Source organism: Neopelma chrysocephalum, unplaced genomic scaffold (genome assembly GCF_003984885.1).
Source record: "Neopelma chrysocephalum unplaced genomic scaffold, ASM398488v2 Primary Assembly neopelma1_319, whole genome shotgun sequence".
In the NCBI taxonomy this organism is placed as follows: Eukaryota; Metazoa; Chordata; class Aves; order Passeriformes; family Pipridae; genus Neopelma; species Neopelma chrysocephalum.
The window spans coordinates 498,175-519,116 of record NW_020897981.1 but is presented as its reverse complement, the minus strand read 5'-3'; the positions used below and the strand labels follow the sequence as shown (position 1 = coordinate 519,116).

The following is a 20,942-nucleotide window of genomic DNA, read 5'->3' as shown; positions in this document are numbered from 1 at the left end:
GAGCTGCTGCCTCAGAGCTGGCCCCGGTGCTGCTGCTCCAGCCAATATATTACAAGGAGATATAAACAGGTGTCTGAAAAAATCTGGCTGACCAAGATTAAAAGAATGGGGCTATAAATTAAAGTCTTCCTCGGTGTCACTTTAAGCAACTTTCAGGACAGAGCACATCCGAACGAATCGAGGGCTAACGCAAGGAAGGAGCTCGGGAGGCCGGGAGCTTTGGGATGCAGAGGCTCGGACATGTGGCTGCACCCAGGTGTAGGGAGGGTTTGTGAGAAGAGCAAAGCCTGTCCTGGTGCTTCTGCAGCTGATAAAGGGATTAAATGGAGAACAGGAATAACTCCATCCCTGCAGCGTGTTGCCACAGGATCAGTGTCTCCCGCCTGGAAAATAAATGCTGTCATTTTGCTTTGTCATCTATTCCCAATAAAGACCTTGTCATTCCTGCAGTGACAAGGGTTTTTTTATTCTCTGGAAGTGCTTTACCTGTTGGACACTATCTTTTTGGTTGTGAGGCAGCTGAGTGATTGAGAGGCAGGTGGGTGGCACATCCCTGTCAGGGATACTGGGTGAGCTGCTCAGCCCCTGGGGCTCTCTCTCTGAGATCCATCAACCCAAGGAGATGCAAGAACACATATTCAAACTGAAAGAGAGTAGGTTTAGATTAGTTATTAGGAAAAATCCTTCCCTGTGAGGGTGGTGAGGCCCTGGCACAGGTTGCCCAGAGAAGCTGTGACTGCCTCTGGATCCCTGGACGTGTCCAAGGCCAGGTTGGGCGGGGCTTGGAGCAACATGGGATAGTGGGAGGTGTCCCTGCCCATTGCAGAGGGGTGGAACTGAATGATCTTTCAGGTCCCTTCCAACCCAAACCATTCTGGGATTCTATGACTGAAACCATTTTAATCGTGGTTTAAAAAATTTCGTGTGTAGGATATTTTTTAAGTGGTAAGGAGCACAAACAGGTTGTGGGGGCAGGGGTTTGCTGCTTCCTCCACAGCTGTAGCCCTTTCAGCAGGTTCACAGAGGGGATTTCACAGCTATGTCTGCTCACTGGGTACTCGATTTAGAGGTGGGAAATTAATTAGAATGGAAACTCCTCTTTCCCTTTATGAGGAGTGAAGATCTAGCAGCTGTCTGGGAAGTGAGACCATCCAGTAACACGTATATGCAATGCCTACCTGTGGATACACATCTTTGATTTGTCTGAGGTGTCAAGGAGAAAAAAATGTCACAAAATGGCTTAAATATAAACATGTTTTTATGTTTTTTTAATTGAGTTTCATTTCCCAAATGCAACTTAATACAAACAATAAGTAAAAAATTAATTTCTCTCAGGAAAAAGCTATTAACGCTATGATTCTTTTTTAGCAGCATGTGAAGCTGTGTAATTGCTTACATATGTATTGCTCCAGAGCGTGGTCCCAGTTGTTGAATAGTATGAAATTACAGGAATCAAAGAGAATCAACTGTTTTTAAGGGAAATGTCTAGAAGCTACATATTAAAACATGATTAAAATTCAGGATTTCCAGCTTACTCGTTTAAATCAGCAATTTTAATCACATTATTCAAGTCAGCCCACCCTCAAACACACTTTATGAATAATACTTCAAAATACCCCAAACTGCATAAGACTGGAGACCCGTCTTGAGCAGTTGTAATATTTTTAAGTGACAATGTCAGTCTCTTTGTTGAAAACAGGGATGTTTTTCATGGTTTATTTATTAAAGCAGCATGTTTGTCCTGCTGTGGCATGAACCTGGGTTGCTGTGCAGAGCGAGGAGAAACCCCTGTAGCCGCTTAAATACATCAAGGCAGAGATTTTTGCTCTGGGGTTTGGATGGTCCTGGTCAAATCTCGTTTAACGTGCAGAGGCAGAAGAAGGGAAGGTTTGTGCCCTCTCTGGTGCCGCCTCCTTGGTTTGGCTGCGCTGGGTTTGGGAGCTCGTGTGCGCGGGGCGGGTTCGTGTTTTGTTTTATTTACCGCTCGCTGAAAATAGAAACGGCAGGGCCGGTCCCCCGGAGCCAGCCGGCCCTTCTGGAGCCTGGTTTCCGTTTGGATGGTTCATTCGAGCACAGCCCATCCTCCTCCTCGCTCTCCCCCGGCAGCCGAGCGGGCGATGCGGCGGGAGCGCGGCGGGCAGGGGCACCGAGCCGCGCTCCTCCAGCGGGGATGGCACTTCTGGCTGTGTCTGACAGCCCAGAGCTGCTACCGCCACTGCTGGGGCTGTGACCCGGCTGTCCCAGCGCTGGCGACACGGCCAGCAAAGCCACTGGCTCTGGGAGGGGAAGGACCCAGCTCGCCCCTTGCCTTCTCTCCGGGCGGTGTTTGTGTCCGCCGAGGAGGGACATGTCCTTGTGCATCCCTGGGTTGCATCGGCACACGATGGCGTTTTGTCCTAGAACAGTTCGGGTTGGAAGGGACCTTAAAGCTCGCTCATTCCACCCTCCACGGCAGGGACACCCTCCACCAGACCAGGTTATCATTTATTGTGTGTTCCTTGCTGGCAGACCCCTGTCTCTGTGTCTCCTGAAGCAGGGAGAGGAGATACAGTGTTGTCCTTCTCAAACTCCTTTCTGACCAGCGTGTCCCAGCTACAGCACCTGTGAGAGGCACGGCTCCTCCATCCTCCATTCCTGCAAAACTCACCTTTTCAGCATGGGAAGATGCTCCTCTAGATAGACACAGGTGAAAGCTCCCATATGTCACAAGTTAAAGGAACAGAAGAAAATTTGGATCTGTCCAAAAAAAAGTGGAAACCTCTTTAGGTGTGGAGGAGGCATATCTGGCCTGTCCTTGCATAGTTTAAGGATAATCACATCTGTCCCCTTGCATATCCAACCAATGCAACTTCCTATGGGCAGTAGGAAAGAGGAGCTATCAGAAATGCATCGTTTTAATAGGAAATCCTCAAAAATGGGTTTTTATGGTTTTTCTAAATGCATTTATACCTGCTGTGGGCTTGGAAGTGTTTTTTTCTGAGTTGTGACAAACATCCCAGTCTTGTGTAGGAAGCACCAGGTCCTTTGATCAGGGAAATGTCTCTTTGGTCTTGAAGAGGGAGGGATCAATCCGGTCGTTCCTGAGACTAGAGCTTTTTGTCTTTGAGTACATGTATTTATTGTACAAAATAATTACCCTTGCCTTCACTTGCCTTTGGTGGGAGATGCTCCCTGTCTCTTGCATGCTGTGTTATGTTATCTGAGGTGTCTTTTTAGGTAAAAGGGAAGAGATAAAGGAAAGGTTGAATAGGGACTCCTCATCAAGAGGGAGGAAGGTGAGCAGCTGCATGTCTGTCTGTCCATCTGTGACAGCTGAGATCTCTGCAGTCATTCAGCTGCAGCCTCACTCCCCTAAACAAGCAGATTTCTTGCATCAAAAGAAGAAGCACCATCAAGAAGAAGCAACCAAATATTGCCTCCTCTCCACCCCAGTGCTGGGCTGGCCACTGGGATGTGTTTGTGGCGAACTGTGACCAAGGAAAAACACTCTGAATTCCCCATCTTTTCTGTATTTAAAACCAAAGCTTATGTATTCTGTGTATTTTTGTTGGCAGATAGTAGTGATCATATATTCCTTTTAATACAGTATTTCCAACCCAGCCCAGCCTTGATGTTCAGTGTACCTGGCTGGACTCTGCGGGATGCTTTGATTTCCCTTTGACAGCTGCATTTTATGCCCCAATCAGCAACCAATTCCCCTTTCTCTGTATAGTCTCCAAATCCACTCCTGCTGTGGAGTTTTAGTGCTCTCCTAGGAACTGGTCTGGGAGGGAGGAGAGAGCTGATGCTCTGCTGGGCTCAGGGTTCCACCTCTGCTGTGGCTCAGAGCCAGCCTGGCAGCACAGGGAGAAGTTTGGTGGCTCAGGGTGGCTTATCTGGGAGGGTAAAGCAGCACTTGTGGTTCAGAGGTGCTGCTGGAGGGGAGGGCAGTTGGTGGTGGACATCCTGCTCCTGGTGCAGGATGAGGCTTTTCTCCCTTTCTCTGGGGGAGGAGTGTGTGCCCTCAGCTCCCAGTTCCTCACAGAGCTGGAACAATGCAGATGCTCTGAGATAACCCCACTTTGTTTGCAGGTCAGGCTGTTCCTGCAGGGTCACACGTGAGGCTGAACCTGCAGACAGGAGAGAGAGAAGCCAAGCTCCCAGACAGTGAAAATGGGAGAAGTGACACAAGAGAAGAGAGAAGAAGAAAAAGGTACAAGAGGTGCAGCGGGGTGGGTGGGCTGCAGGATTCATGCCTTTTCTTAGAGGCTATGTTCCCTGGTGCACCCAATTACTGTATCTTCCTGAGACTTAATTGCTGATTCAAGAGTTCAGCAGTGCTCAAAACGGAGCCTGTCCTTTGTGATCCCTTCAGGATGGCAGTGGAAGTGCCCTCAGTGCACGTTCAGAGACACCTTCATGGCTTCTCATGCCACGACACCGAAACTAAATTGGCAGCGTGGCTTCCTTCTTTAAATGAGATTTAGTCCTTTGTAATATCTGCAGCAATTGGCCTGAAACTGCTTTCTGAGCTCAACCTGGGCTGTGTGACCTGAGCCAGGTGCCCTGTTCCAGCTGGGAGCAGGCTCCCAGCTTTCATGGGCCCATCAGAGGCTGCCATGGTCTGCAGGGATCACACTGCCTTCCTGCACCCACGTTGTTAAACATGTTCTAAATGTTTCACTGGTGCTGACTTTCCCCTTGGCACCCTCCTAACAAAGACAGGTTTAGTTTCTGTGGGGAATCTCTTTCCTGAAGTGTGTGGGATTTCCCCCTTCTTTCCTCGCTCTCCCCATGACTCCTGCTCAGGGCATGGAGATGCTCTTTATCTTCATGATGCCTCAGCAGCTGGATTTCGTTTTTTTCCATGCAAGAGTGATTGTGGCCCAGATAAACCCTCCTTGAACCAATGAGAAAGGTGTGAAGAGCAGCACAACATGGTTTTTAGCATTCCTGTGTGATTTCTGTGTGGATTTGCCCTTGCCCTGACTGATGATGCTCATCAGAACTTCAGCTGAAATCTCCAGGTTAAAGCTTGCGAGTCCTTAGCAATGATTTAGTGTCACAGGGGTGCTTTCTGTATTGCAACATGAAATCCCGAGGCATAAATTAATCAGCTATTTTTATTGTGTTAGAACTTTAGATTTTGGGTCAGAGGGTTTGATTACAAAGCCTTTCTTGATTGCCAGGGTGAGGTGTGTGCAAACCACTCACAGATTACAGCACTCAGACTAATCTTTTCTTGAGTGTGGTGGTTTTTTAATCCCTTTCATCCTGCCCTTAGCCATTGCTAGTATGTCACAGTGAAAATAGTATAGATGCAGTTGTTTACTCAAAACATGTTCTGGTTTGTTTTGTTTCTTCTGCAAGGCTGGGCAAGGTGGATGTTGATGCAAATTCATTCACATCCCAGGAGCTCAAAAAGGCCTTGGCGAAAATGAAGGAAAGTGAGAAGGCAGAAAGGAAGGTAAGGAGAGAGTTCCCTGTTTGTAAAGCAATGCACAGTGCAGGGATGTGAACACACCCTCTGTTACACATTGCAGAAATATGATGGTTAAAGTGATTGCTTGGGAAAATACTGGGCAAACTAATCTGGAGAATATGAACCTAAAATACTGTTGCTGACCTGTCTGTGATATAGTTCCCTGGCTTTTCTGTATGATTCTATAATTCTGTGAGTAGTTTGGGTCAGAAAACACCTACAGGATCATCTCTTTCCACCCCCCTGCCATGGACAGGGACACCTTCCACTAGCCCAGGTTGCTCCAAGCCCTGTCCAGCCTGACCTTGGACACTTCCAGGGATCCAGGGGCAGCCACAGCTTCTCTGGGCAACCTGGTTTATTTATTCAACTTTTGCTTGATTCACAAAAATGTCTGCAGACACCAATGTGGATCAGATTGCACTGTGACAGTATTTATAAAGGGAGTTACTTTCCCTTTTACTGCTCTCCTTGCTTTAGGTTTCCAATCTCATGCCCTGGGTAGCAAAACCCAAGCGGCCATGGTGAAGCACAGGCTGAAGTTTCCTTACACAAGCTCCAACCCAAAGTAAAATAGGATAGAAGTGCTGCTTTCAGCCCTCTCCAGGCTTGGAACTGTCCCCAGCCACTGGTGGGATGATATGTGACTCCTCAGGGGGGTCACAGCCTCTTTGCCCTCTCCCCCTCAGCAGCATTTCCTTAGGCCTTCGCTCCTCCTGCTGCCTTGGCATTGGCTCAGTTGAAGGACAACTGAAGTAGAATTCAAGGCTCTGAAGTCTTGAAGTCAGAGTAAGGCTTTTTTCCCCTTATGTGGCAGCAGGGCAGTATTTCATTTGCTCTAAGATTATTTCATTGTTGCTGGAAATGAGGATCATTGAAATGCAAAAATTAGCGATGCTCTATTACATGAAAATAAGCCATATTTTAAACCCCCTGTTAGAATTGCTTTTGTCCCGTCAACTGGGCTAAAAGCAGCTACATCTAATGGACCTAAAGTATTCCATTTACAGTCACTCCTGCAGGGAGCAAATTCATCCTTGAAGGAACTGTGTCAGAGGAAATTCAGTTCCACTGAGCCTGTGCCCGTCTGTGCTCCGGCAAAGGCAGTTTGGAGTGGTTGGGTGGGGGTGGCACAGTGTGTGGTACCTGTGGTAAACTGGCCAGCAGTCATTAGACTGACAGAGCTTTCACTTCCATTGCTCACTTGTTTTTCCCCTGATGGCTCCAGCCCTTGGCTTCTGTTGCTGTGTGAGGAGCAGGGCAGTGCTTGCAGGGCACTGGGGCTCGTGGAAACCCTCCAGTTGGGGGTCACTCCTGGGTACAAACATGGCTTGGTATTTGTGTTTGTGATGAATCCCTTTCAAAAGGGTCTTTCTGGCTTTCTCCTGCTCTTGGGGAAGCCCAGCTCCAGCCTGGCCTCTCTGCTTCGTCCATGCCCTGCAGCACCAGGCTCTGTCCCCGCCTGTCCCAGTGCCACCAGTGCTCCTGTGCCTCTGGGGCTCTCCTAGATCTCTGACAGATCGTTTTCCTTCTCACCACATGCCTTTTGTCAGCTCTCTTGGTTCGTGGCAGCCCTTGGGGTGCTGTTATTACCAGGAGATGAGCCCTGCTCAGGACAGGCTGTCCCCTGGCCAAGCCCCCTGGCCTGGCACTTCAGCTACCCCCAGCTTATCACCACTCCTTCTGCTTCCCTTTCTGACAGCTTCTGTCCCCACAGTGAGTGCACCTTTCCCTGTGAGATAAACCCATCCTGGAACATTGTGCTTGGGATGGCAAAAGCATCTTCATCCATGTCCGAGGAGATCTGCTTGATGTCACTGGCTTGGAGTCACTGGGCACTTCAGGCTGGATGGGACCTCTGGAGCTTTCCAGCCCCATCTCCAGCTCCAGGCAGGGGCAGCTGTGGGATCAGGGAGGTTGCTCAGGGCTTTTTCCAGTCAGGTCTTGAGAACATCCACTTGCAGGCGAACAGAGAACAGCAATGCTGCCTCTGGGCCCCATGTGCTGGAAGGACATGGGATATAGAAGTGGTGTAGAAATGGTGTATAGATGTAGAAATGGTGTACAAATGGTGTATAGACCTAGAAGTGGTGTACAAAGCCCTAGTGCTTACTGGTGCTGCAGGTATGTCACAGATAACTGTGTTCCTGGGCTTCTCAGAAGGACCCTCCAATGCTGCCCCTGCATCTCTGGTGCACAGCACTAAATCCATTGGCATAGACAGCCAGGTTCCCCTTGTAAATTTGGGGCTGGGATTTCTTCCTGTGTTTGTCTTGTCTCTCTTTATCTCCTATCTTCACATGTGGTTTCCTCCTCCTGCTTTCAAGGCTCAGGAGGAAGAGGTGAGGAAGAAGTTCCGGCCCATAGAGCAGCTGAAGGAGGAGTTTGAAAAGCTGAACATGAAGATGGAAACAGATTATGAAATTATGGTTAAATTAATCAGCAAATTCAACAGTTCTGCCTCCACTCTGGATGAAAAAGTAGCAGCGCTTTATGATCTCGAATATTATGTTCACCAGGTAACAAGAATGCATCAGTAACTACCGTGTAAAATCCAGGGGATAAAGTGTCAGAAACGGGGGTTTATTTTTCTTATCAGTATCAGGTAATACAAATTGCTTAATTACCATAATCCTGGGACAATAACAGACAGCAGAGGGCTAGTGCAGGCTTATTTTATATCCAGGTTTGAATTAATCGTTGCTTGTACCAGGAGCCAGAAATTTCCTAGGGGCTGCCTGATCTGTTGTCTGTTCTCAGGCGGGTTTTCTTGTCCTCTCTTTTTCTTCTTTTATCTGCTTAATGTTACAAAATGGGGTTTATGTGCCATATTTGGGTAAGTAGAGGGGTGGCTGCTAAGAAAATAATTATTTTCTTGCTGCTTCCATGGAAAGCTGCCGTGGTGGCTGCAGGTATGTGCCCTTACATCAGTTCACAGGGAATGTTTTCAAACCAAGGAGGCAACAACCACCAAAAACCTCTGTTTTGTCTTGGCTTGAGTAAGCAGTGGCATGTAGAGCCTCACTGTGCTAATTAGCTCTGTGTGAGGGTGAATATCTTTCCTGAAGTCTTTCTTCCTCAGGTTTGGGCTCACACTTTTCCCCCCTCCCTCTGATCTCTCTTGCTCTGCTCTCAGCTGGCACATTTCTACCTCTCCTTGGCTGCAGCTGCGGGCACAGAGCTCTCCTCCCTTGGGCTTGGTGCCTTCCCTGGTGCCACCCCTAGGTGGGTGTCTGGGCATCGAGGCTCTGTTCTGCCTCAGGGGAAAGGACTTGGCTTCTCCCTCCCCGGTGACTGGGATAGTCGGGAATGGCCTGGGAGAGTTTCCAGTGCCACTTTATCATTCCAGAGGGTGAATGGGACAACTCTTGGGAGGTGCCCTTTCACTGGAATGTCACTTGTTAAACCAAATGTGGTACTTTAGGGGCAGGTAGCTGAAGGAATGTGTTGCTGAGAGAAGGAGTCCATATGCCAGCTAATAGAAGTGTTATTTCTAGAGCTCTTTGTCCTGAATTTCACACTAAATCCCTGTCCTGGGCATGCAGAAGCTTTTGTGCTGTTTGTTCTCCCTGCTTTTGTTTCACTGATGGCATCCACCTGACTCAGAGAATAAGTGTGAACAATGGTTGCCCAAAGAGCTTGGTATTTGTACTCAGGGCTAATCCTGCCTGGTTAAGGGTTCCAGCGTGCTGAAAAGCAACCCCCAAACACCCTGGGATGCTTTGGATTCCAGCATGAGCGTCTGCACTATTCCAGCATAAAATCCCGCCTGCTTGTTGTAGCACAGGATGGGGCAAACAATTTCAGATCGGTGAGAGGAGCAGGGACTGGAGCATCAAAGGGAACCACATCCAGCATCAAAGGGGTCAGAAAGGGGGACTGGCAGGGAGGCTGGCGGGAGCACAGAGGGCTCCTTTGTGCCGTGATCACAGCGCTGCTCTGTGCCCGCGCTGTCGGGGCAGATGGCTGGGCAGCACCTTCTCGTCAGGCAGGAAGCTGATAAGAAATATGACTTGTCTCTAAGCCAGCATGGCTTTTCCTTCTCTTTCTTCTTCCAGTCAGTTGAATGCGTCCAGAGCATTATCTCTGCTTGGGACTGACTTTAGCGGCACTGGCTTAATGTAATTACTGAACGGCAGCCAAATGTGCTTGTGCCGCATAACCCTGGAAGGGCTGAACTGTCAGGAGTGCTCTGCAGTGAGTCCCAGCCCAGGGAGGACAGGGATCCTTGCAGGTGTGGCTGGCCCAGGGCAGCTCCCACCACATGTGGGACCAGTGACGGCTCTGCTGGTCCCGCTTCCCCCATCCTCCATCCGAACGGTGACGTGCCATGGCTCTTGATAACTGTTTGGCTCCCGGCCATCCTGCTGCTGCCTCCGGGGCACAGAGTGCCCTGTCGAGTGGAAAATGCCATGCCCTGGAGGGTGTGCAAGCAAAGGATGCTCCCTGCTCCGTGGTGTGGTCATGAGCCCCCCGGAGCAGCGGGATGTGAAGCAGTGCGTGGCTCTGAGCGCGCTGCAGGGAGCAAAGGAGCCGCGGCCGGTGCCCAGCCCCTGCAGAGATGCTCTCCCCTGCTTTTGAAGAGTCAGCCCAAGGGCTCTGTGTTTGCTCAGATTTGTGTTGCCAGCTCTGGTTTGCTTCTCCTCAGTCAGGATTCAGCTTGGCATGTTCGGGAGCTCATCTTGGAGAAGGGGCAGGAAGGTTTGGCTTGCTGAGTTATCTGTAATGCATGAAACCAAATGCAAATGTGAGGAGGGCAGAGCGTAACTCATAAGCAGCATTCATGGTGCTTGCACAGCCGTGTGCAGAGCCAAGACCCGTTCTCAGGCATTGCAGCCTCTTTCTCTCAATTATTTACTCTCCTTATCTTCCTCTCTCCCCTCCTCTGACATGCTACACCATCTCTCAGTGCTAATTTCCTCTCCATCTCCTACAGTTGACACGCTGCTTTCCCTTGCTCTTGTTTCCTAATGTTTTCTCTCTTGCCTTCCTTCCCTATTTTCTTTCTCCTCTGATTCAAAGCTTCTCCCTGAATAACTGCTGTCATATTTGCTCTTCTCCCATCCCTCTCCTCTCCCACTTTGCCTGTGTACTTTTTTCAAGAGCCCTTTTGATCTTTGGTTTTCCTTCTGTGCCGATTCCAGTGGACTGAAGCAAGGCACGAGCTGCTGCCTCACAGCATCTGCCGCTCCCCAGAGAGGTTAATGCCTTCAAGTTGTTAAGTTTGGGGATTTTGTTGGTTTTAAAACAGTGGCTGAGGGAAGGAGCTCTCACAACAGGCTCCAGTTAAAAAAGATAAACACATCTTCAAAATAAGCTCTACTGCACAATTTATATTCTGCAGCTGAGGTGTCTCACTGACGCTGGGGCCGGTCTGAAGGACTGTGCTGGTGAGGTTACAGTGGGGGTTGGTTTTCCCGTGCCTGATGCGGGATGCAAACTCCTGCCTGTCCATTGTGCAGAAGTCAACGTCCGATTCCAGCATTAAAACGGTTTCTACAGAGGCTGAGCAATAAAAGGACCCACTGACAGCTGAAATTAGGTTGCTGCATAGACTTCTTTGTAGACAAAGGTGGGTCTGCAGAAAAGTGAGAGTTCTGGCAGGCCTGGTTTATAGGGACAGTTAAAAGAATGGGATCTGAAAGGATACAAAAGCTGCTGCAAATCCTGAATCAGCCCCAGCAGACCTGCAGAGACCAGCTTTGCAGAGGAACAGCAAGTGGTGGGTATTGTCCCAGTGGGGAGCAGAGATGAGCTGGAGCTCCCCAGGTCCTGCTTTGGTTGGTAACAACATACCCGTAGGACATAAAGCTTCTTCCTTCTCTTGGGTACCTAAAATACCTGACTTATGGCCAATTTTGGTGAAGGTACATGGTTGGATAAATATAACACTGAGCATGAAGTCATGGTTCACGAGAAGAGCGTTCCAGCTGGAGCACGGTGCTGGAGCCTGACATACCCTGCAAGCCTTGTGGCACTTGTCCTGTCCCACCCCATCAGGGGGTCGCTTTGCCTGGCTGATAACTCATTTTTATATTCTGTTCCCATCCACCAATGATTGCTGTTTTCTCCCTGTCTTTCAGGGAGGAGAAATGTCGAACTTCTAACTCTGATTTTTTTGCACAGGCAGTTCTGAGTGTTCATCAGATCCCCTTTTAAACTGCAAAAAAAAAAATCCTGGAATACCAAAATGCATTGATTTGACTTTGGATTGAATTTTGTACTTGAAGCACTTTGTGCTGTTTCTCTAAATTTTGTTTGCAAGCACTCAGAGCCTTTTCTGATCTCCTCTCCAGGAGCAGATGCCCACTGGGACTGTGCCTGGTTAGCCCCAGATCTGGTTAGAGTCAAAGGCTGATGAATCCCCCACCAATGTGTAAACTTTTTCCTCACTGGCAGTTAGTCCAATATTTTTTGTTTTAGAAAAATAATTTCTCAGGCTGCCCTGAGGGAAAGTTCCTGGCTGGCTCCTCCAAGCAGGGACTGGGTTTTTCTTTCCTTGTCCACATGAAGTTGTTGATGGTACTCATGGAAAATTCCCAGAGCTGCCCATGCTCCTCACCCCAGGCAGCACAACGTGTGCTGTTGGTGCTGACAGGCTCCTAAACATCCCTGACTCCTGTTGCTACAATTGCAGCATCAATTAATTAATTGGATTTGCAAAACGTGGGGTTCCCTGGGTTCCCAGTAAAGGCCTGCTCAGGTGAGAGAGCAAAGAGCTGGAGTTTTCTGACATCATCAGATGTACCGAGTTTTTGACCTGAGTTACCAGAATCCACATCAAGAACAGTTTTGGTAGCTATAATCAAAGTATTTGAGTTTCCAGCAATGCCTTCTGTATGTGGCAAAGCCACCCATCAGGACACTGTGCCTCTGCAGCCATGACATCGTGGCAGGATTGTGTGGAATTCAGCCACAGCTGCTCCCTCTGAATTTTTAATGGCTTTGCGCTGGTTGGACCAGGAGGGAAGGGATGCTGTGCTCTCTGAGGGGAGGTGTTCTCCAGGAGCTGGGGGTTTGTGCTGATGGGGACCTGCTCTCTCCCAGGTGGACAATGCCAAGGATTTCCTGTCCCTGGGAGGGCTCCGGCTGGTGATTGATGGGTTGAACAGCTCCGAGGCGGCGCTGAAGGAACACGCTGCCTTCGTCCTGGGAGCCGCCCTGTCCAGGTGAGCCCCGGCCACCCCAGGTGGGCTCTGTGCCTCTCTTTGTCTCTCTTGATTTATTTCTGATAGCAGAAACTGAAAGCTTCTCTTGGCATGTGACACACCACATTGTCTTATCCCCCAGAATTGTCTTCTCCCCTGCCTAAGCCCTTTCCTTGCCACACCCCTTACCCTGCTCTTCTCCTCAGTCCATCCTCATCCAGCTCGTTAGACTTACCCAGAGTGATTTGGTGTTGAATCTATGGTTGTTTCTTGATTTCCCTGGGTTCTTTGTTTGTAAAAAGTCCAAGGGGGAATAATTCTGCCTCCCTCCTCTCCCCTTGACAGCCCTCTCTTGGGGAAGATCTGAAGGAGGGTGCAGTTACAAGTGCCACCTTTCTCCCTCCTATTCCTTTCTCCTGGGCTGCTTCAGGATAGCAAGATGCTGGCTTCAGAAATATAGCAACTGCCATGGTCTTTGGAGGGGGGTTTTAGCCCCACAGACATGGTGCCTCTGACACCAAAGGGGAACAGGGTCAGCAGGCTGAATCAGGAGGAGAGTGGCCTGCAGGATATTGCAGGTTCAGGGGAAGGAGCCCAGTCTGCCTCATGCTGGGGCATCACACGTAGTGCTTCAGGTGGTACCCTGTGGGCTCCATTTGGTAGGTGCCCTTTTTGTTTTATGGGGTTTGGGGCTTTGTGGGATGTGCGTTGAGAGGTGCAGAGGCTTTAGAAATGCGTTGTATGGTCCCAAACTCCAGGGTCAGAAGTGCAGAGTGCAGATTGAAAGTCAGGACCATTTTATCTGCATATTTCCACACCTAAAAATATAGCCACCTTCTCCAACATCATAAATTATTTATTGCTTAGTCTGATACATGGTGCACACATTTCTTTGGCAATCTTGTGTATGCTGCAGTTGGCCCTCAGTGTGTGTGAGGTCATACGGCCTCATGGACAGGGGCAGGTACCCAGATTTACACCAGGAAGGGATCCAGCTGCTGGCCTGAAGCAGAGCCTGACTCACTGATCACTGTAAGATATACCCTTACACATCAGAAACACAGACCTCATCTTCATACTCTGGTGTATCCTAATGTTGGAAACAATATTGGGATGGTTTCCTCAGGGTCTTCAGTTGCACGTAGACTCTTAATTATATATTTCATACAGCGAAGATCACAAAGAGGATCTGGAAACCTTTGCAGGTAACTTGTGAAATAACGGGAGCTGTTAAAGAGCTTCTTTCCAGATGTAGCTGAAATGTCATGGTCAAGACTCAAAAAATTCATTGTCACATCATATGATGTGTAGCAGTGGCCATGAGAGTCATGCTTTTGTGTAGCATTCCTCACTCAAGTGCAAAGGCCTTTCCTTGGACAGAAAAAACCTCTCGTCTGATATGACTCAACTGCTGCTTCAGAAACTTTTAGACCTTTTTTCTTTGAAGGACATTCTGGCAGATGGTGATTTTGAGTGGTTTGGATGGTACATTATCTGAGAGCTCTGTTCCAAAATATGAAGAATATTATGCCTGGGCTTGGGTTTGCTTTTTTTCCCCTTGCTGTCCTTAAGCTTTCTCAATAGACACCTACATGCCAACTTGTCTGCTGTGTGCTCTCTGCTTAATTTATTTGTTCATACATTTTCTCAGCTTACTCCATGCTCTAGTTAAACTGTCAGGGGCATTTCAGGTACTTCACATTAAGCATTTCCTGATGTCTCGTGTTTTTCTGAGGGCTTGTTGTTTATTTCTTTCACACATGGCTGTTCCTGGGAGCCTTGGTTAGGTGGTAGGACTTTCCAGTTAATTCCCAGAGGTGTCACAGTTCACTGGGCTGTAGGGACATGATCTGCTTGTGTGCCTGGGGATGGTGTCAGATCCTGCACTGGTCGCTGAGCTGTGCCTGGGCTGGAGGTGATGCTCTGCTGCTCACCAAATGGGTCTGTGGCCACCTCCCAGGTCTCTTCAGCCAGGCTGGCTCAGGCCAGCGGTTCCAAGCCAGGCAAACATTCCCAGAGGAAAATCATGGCATGATGATAGCAGCTCCACAGCCTGGCATGGGGGGTCAGTAACTCCTGGCACAGCTCAGGCTGGAGGAGGGAGTTTGGCTGTAGGCAAGTGTTTAAAACAGGAGGAAACCACTGGACATAGAGTGATCTCAGACGTGCTTGGGTCACATCCAGAGATTTTCAACTCTTAAAAGTACCCAGGTCTTCTCCAGATTTGCAATGTCCTTAGCTGTGATCAGGTAGTGAAGCAGGTAAGGGATGGAGCAATGGGCTGCAGCACCCAGGTCTGGCCTGCACACAGTCCTGCCAGGACCTGGCTCACAGGTCTGGCTGTGCTGAAAGCCCATTTGGGATAAAAGGGTTTTCCAGGGGATCAGCATCTTGAGCCAACGGGCCAGGTGGCTGGCCAAGACTTGGATCAGCAAAGGCAGGAGGAGGAGGAAAAGGCACACCAGGGCCAGCTCAGCATTTCTCCTTCCTGATATTGCTCCTATTTATTTGGCTTAAACCAGACTTGAAAAGCAGCTGCAGCACAGTGTGATTTGGGCCTCAGGGCACAGGGTCCTGGGGTCCAGCTGCCAGGATCTGTCCTCCCAGCATCCATCTCTGCCTCTCTGAGCCTCTGCCACGGGAGACGATGACCTGACAGGGAAGAAATCAAGGTTTCATCTCTTGTTTCTCTTATACGTCCTTCACTTTAGGCATTTGGGTTTTAATTGCTGAGTCTGTGACCAAATCAAACATCGTTCCATCTGGTGGAGTTCTCTGAGCAGTGCCCTTATTGCAACTCTAAAACCTCATCACAGTCTTACTGTTTTTAAACCTTTAACAAAAATGTTTTCTGTTCTGCAGTTTGCGAAAGTAAACTTCATTTGAACAATCCTCAAGTGCTCTGATTGGAAATAAAAGTTAAATGCACTAACAAAAATAATTGCTAGGCATGTGGGGTTGTACATTTAGGTATCCATAATTCACTAACAGTGTATGCCAATACACAACATTATCTGGATTTCCAGTGATTGCATTAGCATAAAAGCATGTTAGCATTTATCCTGTGGTACTAACATTTAAATATATATAAGTATGAAATATTAAGATACAGCATTTTGGAGGCAAGTGAAACTACTGTCTCTAAAATGTTCTTGCATATTTTGAAGGTACACTCCAGTATCTTCAGATGACAATCAGCATTCGCACCATTGGGTCCCAACATTACAAAAATGTCAATGTTTTATGCAAAGAGGAGCTATATTAAGCTAAAAAAGATTGCTGATGAGAGAAGTGTCTTCTGATGTCCTCTGAGCTATTTACAGGCAGCATCTCCCTTTGTTCGTGGCACAGCCAGGCCTCTGCGCAATCTGTATCTCCACGTTTCACAAGACTGGAAATGTGAGCCAGAAAGGATTATGCTTGTGATTAAAACCTCCATTTTCAAAAACTTTACCTTCAGGAAACGTTTTTCCACACCAATAATTTGACCATTTTAGTATTTTGTAATAAAAGGATTTTTGTAATCCGTTTAGAAGGGGAATAATAATTTATGTTGAATGCATTCTTGAAGCTTTATCCCAAATGCTCCCCATGCGCTTAGGGGTGAGTTGGAGGTGAGGATGGGGAAAAGTTAAGCTGTGGGACCTTCAAGGCAAAGGGAAGCAGTTTGTACTTCACTGAGAGAGGGCAGAAGGTGAGATTTTGGCCTGGCCAAAGTGGGGAGCTGGGAGGAAAACCCCTTGTGCAGCTGCAGTGAGAGGCTCGTGGTGTTTTGGCCAGTCCTTTAAAAACCCACGTGCTGTTCTGGTGGGGTGGCTGGGGATGGGATGTCACACTGATGGTCCAAGCTGGTGTTTGCCCTCTGGCCCAGGGCACAGGGCAGTCCCAGCACAACCTCTGCCCACAAGCCCAGCACTGCTGGGGTCTCACTGTTCCTTTTGGCCCTGAGAGCTAAAACAGGACTTGATGAAGGCTCGGGAGTAAACTCATTCCAGGTCATAACTCAAACATCATCATGCAGCAGCACTCAGGAGTTGTCTAGAGATGGATTGTCTTAACCATTTCCCAGAAGATTAAAGCCCTTAAACGATGTGCATGTGCATCCTGAACATCCCAGTCACCACTATTTGTGTTACCCAGTTCTGAGGCTCATTGAGAGCTTGCACCACTTTGGTAAAGGAAGGAGAGGCATAAACCATGTATCTGCTTCTCAAGAGAAGCCTAAAAGAGGCTCCCAAGTGATGGGCTCCATTGCCTCCTGCACAGTGCTGTGCTCAGCATTGTGGGGTCCAGCTGGTTTTGATTCTGCTTTCCCATCTTCTTTTCTTAGGGAAAAAGGATGGGAGAATGCTGTCCCCTTGCTCTGTCCATCAGTACCTTGGTGGTGTCCATTCTCCCAGGGTGCACGACTTCCATGCTCTGCTGGAGAAGCACCAGCTTCTTCAGGATGTGTCTGTCAAGAGGAAAGAGCTTCCACCAGATTTAATGGTTTTGAGCCAGGTCCAGCTGTGCAATGAAACTGGTTGGCACTCACTGCTGTTAAATAACATTAGGGCCCAAGCAATAAACCCAGGAAAAGTAAAATTAAAGACCTTGCTTCGATGCTGTCTTGTAAGGACATAAGAATTTCTGGGCAGAGAAATAAATCTAGTTAGCTTAACAAGCACTGTCCCTACCCATTTATTTCAAATCCGTCTTCATCCCTTCCTCCTCCAGCTTCCCCTTTACATCCTGCAGTCTTTGCCCATCTCTTTATTAATTTTCCCTGATTTTGTCAGTGGCCCTGTTTGCCCACACCATGTGTTTGCCATGTCCCAGTCGCAGTAATTCCAGCTCCACTCCTTGCCCGCTTATAATTTCTTGCTTTGTAGGTTGTCTCTTCTATTTTTATTTGAACTCCTGACTTGTGTGGAGTTATCAGCCTCACTGCACTTAATTTCAAATTAATTTGATTGGGTCACCTCAATTTTTTTTCTGTAACGATAATGAACTCAACCTATTTAGCCTTCCCCCATTATGAATAACCTTAACAAAAACTGCAGTGCGGTATAAATGAGTGTTTCATCATTGTGGTTAATTACACAGAAGAATAAATCCCTAAACATTTTTCAGCCTCTGAAATCTAACAAGGAAGTGTAATTAACAATTAAAGAGTAAACTGCCATCCTTGTGCTCTCTGGAAGACTGGGAGAGAAAAGTCTAGAATGGAAGGTTTGCCCCTGGGTTTTGGGGGGAGTTGAAATGCTGGGGAAGTGCTGGTGTCTGGAAGCAGCAGGTGCAGCTGTGCAGGGTCAGGTCCTTGTTCTGTACCAGGTGTGTTTTCCCCGGGCTCCTGCAGCTGCTGGAGAGCTGACAGGGTGGGATGGACGTCTTGGCCTCACTCTGTGGGACTGGTTTTAGTCCAAGGATGTTGTCCTTTCTGTAAAGGGTGGGAATTCTGGAGTGAGTGATCGCATCCAGGGGGTCTGGGTTGGGCAGGTGGTGCGAGAGAAGTGGGCAGGGAGGCTGAGCAGTGAGGATGCAGATGGCTGAAGGTGGAGTGTTTGGCCTCACATCACACCTGGGCAGTGAGCGGACCCGCCCGGCTCCCCCAGCACTGAGATCCATTGGGTTCTCCCAGTTATCCCAGGGCTCAGCCTCAGCAGTGCAGGTGGCTCCTGCTGTCCTAAGACCTGTGTGTGGTGTCCTTCCCTGAAGACCCAGCCCCCCAGACCCGCTGGTGCTGCCTGGGGCCGTGGCAGGGATTGGATCGGGAGCACCGGGAAGCTGCCCCAGCAGAGCTCGGCAGTGGCCTCTCCTTAGCAGGGAGGGTGGTGACACAACCTGCAGGAAGAACTCATGGCAGCCAGGTCATGCATTATATAAAACATGTTGTTTCTGTCTCCTCGCGTTTAGTAAATGCTCTGTGCTGAAGCCTTGAGTTATTGTGGTGGTTTCCATTTAAAATACATGGTCAGGCTGGTTACTTAATCACTTTCTGCCACAAAAAACCAGCCCAAACTTGCTGTTTCTCAGTGCAGACCTGGTTCCACAGCTGGACACAACATGTATTCCTCTGTCTATTCACCCACTATTTATTCATCCTTCTTGCTCTCCAACTCCCTGACAGGAGGGTGGAGCCAGGTGGGAGTCGGGCTCTGCTCCCAGGGAACAAGCAGCAGGACAAGAGGAAACGGCCTCCAGTTGCATCAGGGGAGGTTTAGATTGGATATTAGGGAAAGTTTCTTCACCATAAGGGTTGTCAAGCACCAGAACAACCCTGGAGGGATTTAAAAGATGGGCAGATGTGGCACTGAGGGACCTGGTTTAGCAGTGTGGTGTGAGATTAACGGTTAGACCTGATGATCTTAGATGTCTTTTCCAACCCATATGATTCTATGTTCTCTGTTTATCCTTTTTACTACAGCCTGTGCACTCAGCTAATGGCTTCACAAGCTTCAAAGGTTTTCCTCGCTAACCACCCACATTATTTTCCTGACCTGCTGTGACTTTCCCATGTTGTGCCTTCTCTGCTTTCCCTCCAAGCAATAGGTGCAAAACGCTCCACAAAGAGGAGGCATCTGCTTGTGCTCTTTAATCAGGGTGTGCAGGAGGCTGTGGCAGCCCGTTGTAGTGTGTTTCAGAAGGGAGGTTGAGAAAGTGCATTCAGTAGAACAAGGAAGCAAAGAATGGGAGATGAACAATGAGAGAGGAAATGCAGGATCCTCAGTGACATACCTGCTCCCAGAGGGTTTAGGGTGGACAGCATTGAGCCAACCATTACAGCTATTGTCTGAGCTCCCATGGGAGGATGCAGATCCCATCTCCTCCTCTGTAGGTCCTGCTGTGTGCACCCTCCTCCCCCTTCCTGATTGTGGCTTTTGTTGGATTTAATTGCTGACAGGCTGCACACAGCCAGAATGCAAAGCCAGGCTTGGGGCTGAATGGCAGCGGCAGAAATGGGCTTTTGAAGGGCTGTTGGGGGGCTGCCCTTACCTCTTGTGGGCTGTCTGCTGGATTTAGCCATATTTGCTCCTCCACTCTTCCCCTTGTGCTGAGGAGAGGCTGGCAGAGCTGCTGGTCACAGAGCTTTCATAGGAGGCAAAATAATGCAGGTTTCCATGGCATCCAAGGATGGCCCTGGGCTGTCCTGACTGAAGAGGGATCAAGTCTCAGCAAGAGACCTTGTTTCCAGGTTGTCACCTTCCACCCTACCTCTTCTCTTGCTACAGTGTTTTGGTAAGATTTTTCTCATCTGTCTCTTCATGTGCTTAAAGATGCATTGAAACAGGTGATTATTCATCCATGAAGACAGTTCCTCAGGCCTTCCACCAGATTGCTGCCAACCTCACCCCTTCAAGGCTCTCCAGGTGTTTGAACGGGGTGATGAGAGAAAACAACAGCTTACTGGAAATGATCTCTTTCTGAAGAAACTCCTCATCACTGTTAACTACTTGCCCTTCCCTGAAGTGCTGACATTCTGTGTCTTCTTGTGAGCTGGGTTTTAATCTCCTTTTATTTTAGATGATCTTTTTTTCTGCTTGAAAGGAGGTGTCCATCAGAGGCCCTCAGAGCTGCCTGGCATGTTTGGAAGGGGATGACTCACTGGCTTGGCTGCCTGAGAAGCTCTGCAGCCCTGTGAGCCCTGAGCTGCTCAGGGCAGCTGTCTGTGGCCACCCAACATCCCCAGGTTGCTGGGTTGGTGGGCAGCCCCCTCCCCGTGGGACAGCTTGGAATCACCACATCAGCTGGAGGAATGCTATCACAGCTGCTTCCCACTGAGTCTCGGCCCCTTGATGCCACTGCATGAGCCCTGAATAGATTTGAAAACTAATTTGCTGCTCAGAGCATCAATAGATGTACGTCACTTGTCCTTTCTGCTGCATTTAATGAGCTTCCAAGGTACTGCAGCCAGTTCCAGAAGGCAGTCATCAAAGGATTGTGTCTTTGCTTCCATCAGAAGTGCCCCTCCAGCACATAGCACACATGTCTTTCATGAATTTAACGTGGAGCACATTGTATAATTTCTTGCAACCATCCTTTCCAAACTGTTTCTCCTCTTTGTTTCTGAACGCCCTGAAAGTAGGGGATGGGAGAGAGGAAGGGCTCTTCCCACAGTCAGACGGTGTAGCTGGAGCCCAGGCCACAGGTGGGTCGTGGTGAATCATAGAATCAGCTGGGTCAGAAGGGACCTCAGAGATCATCAAGTCCAGCCCTTGATCCACTACCACCTTGGTTCCCAGACCATGGCACTGATGCCACATCCAGTCTCATCTTAAAAACCTCCAGGGACAGAGAATCCACCACTTCCCTGGGCAGCCCATTCCAGTGCCTGATTACCCTCTCTGTAAAGA

General features: G+C 48.7%; 1 protein-coding gene across 3 annotated transcripts in view; it reads left to right on the top strand.

The window, feature by feature from the left end:
* The window catches only part of SIL1 (SIL1 nucleotide exchange factor), a 99,021-nt gene that overhangs the window by 50,632 nt on the left and 27,447 nt on the right, over positions 1-20,942 (top strand). For all 3 annotated transcript variants that reach the window (XM_027705100.1, XM_027705101.1, XM_027705102.1), the window contains exons 4-7: positions 4,072-4,192; positions 5,350-5,446; positions 7,789-7,980; positions 12,509-12,630. In XM_027705100.1, coding sequence (XP_027560901.1) covers positions 4,072-4,192; positions 5,350-5,446; positions 7,789-7,980; positions 12,509-12,630 — 532 coding nt within the window. The remainder of the gene's footprint in view (positions 1-4,071; positions 4,193-5,349; positions 5,447-7,788; positions 7,981-12,508; positions 12,631-20,942) is intronic.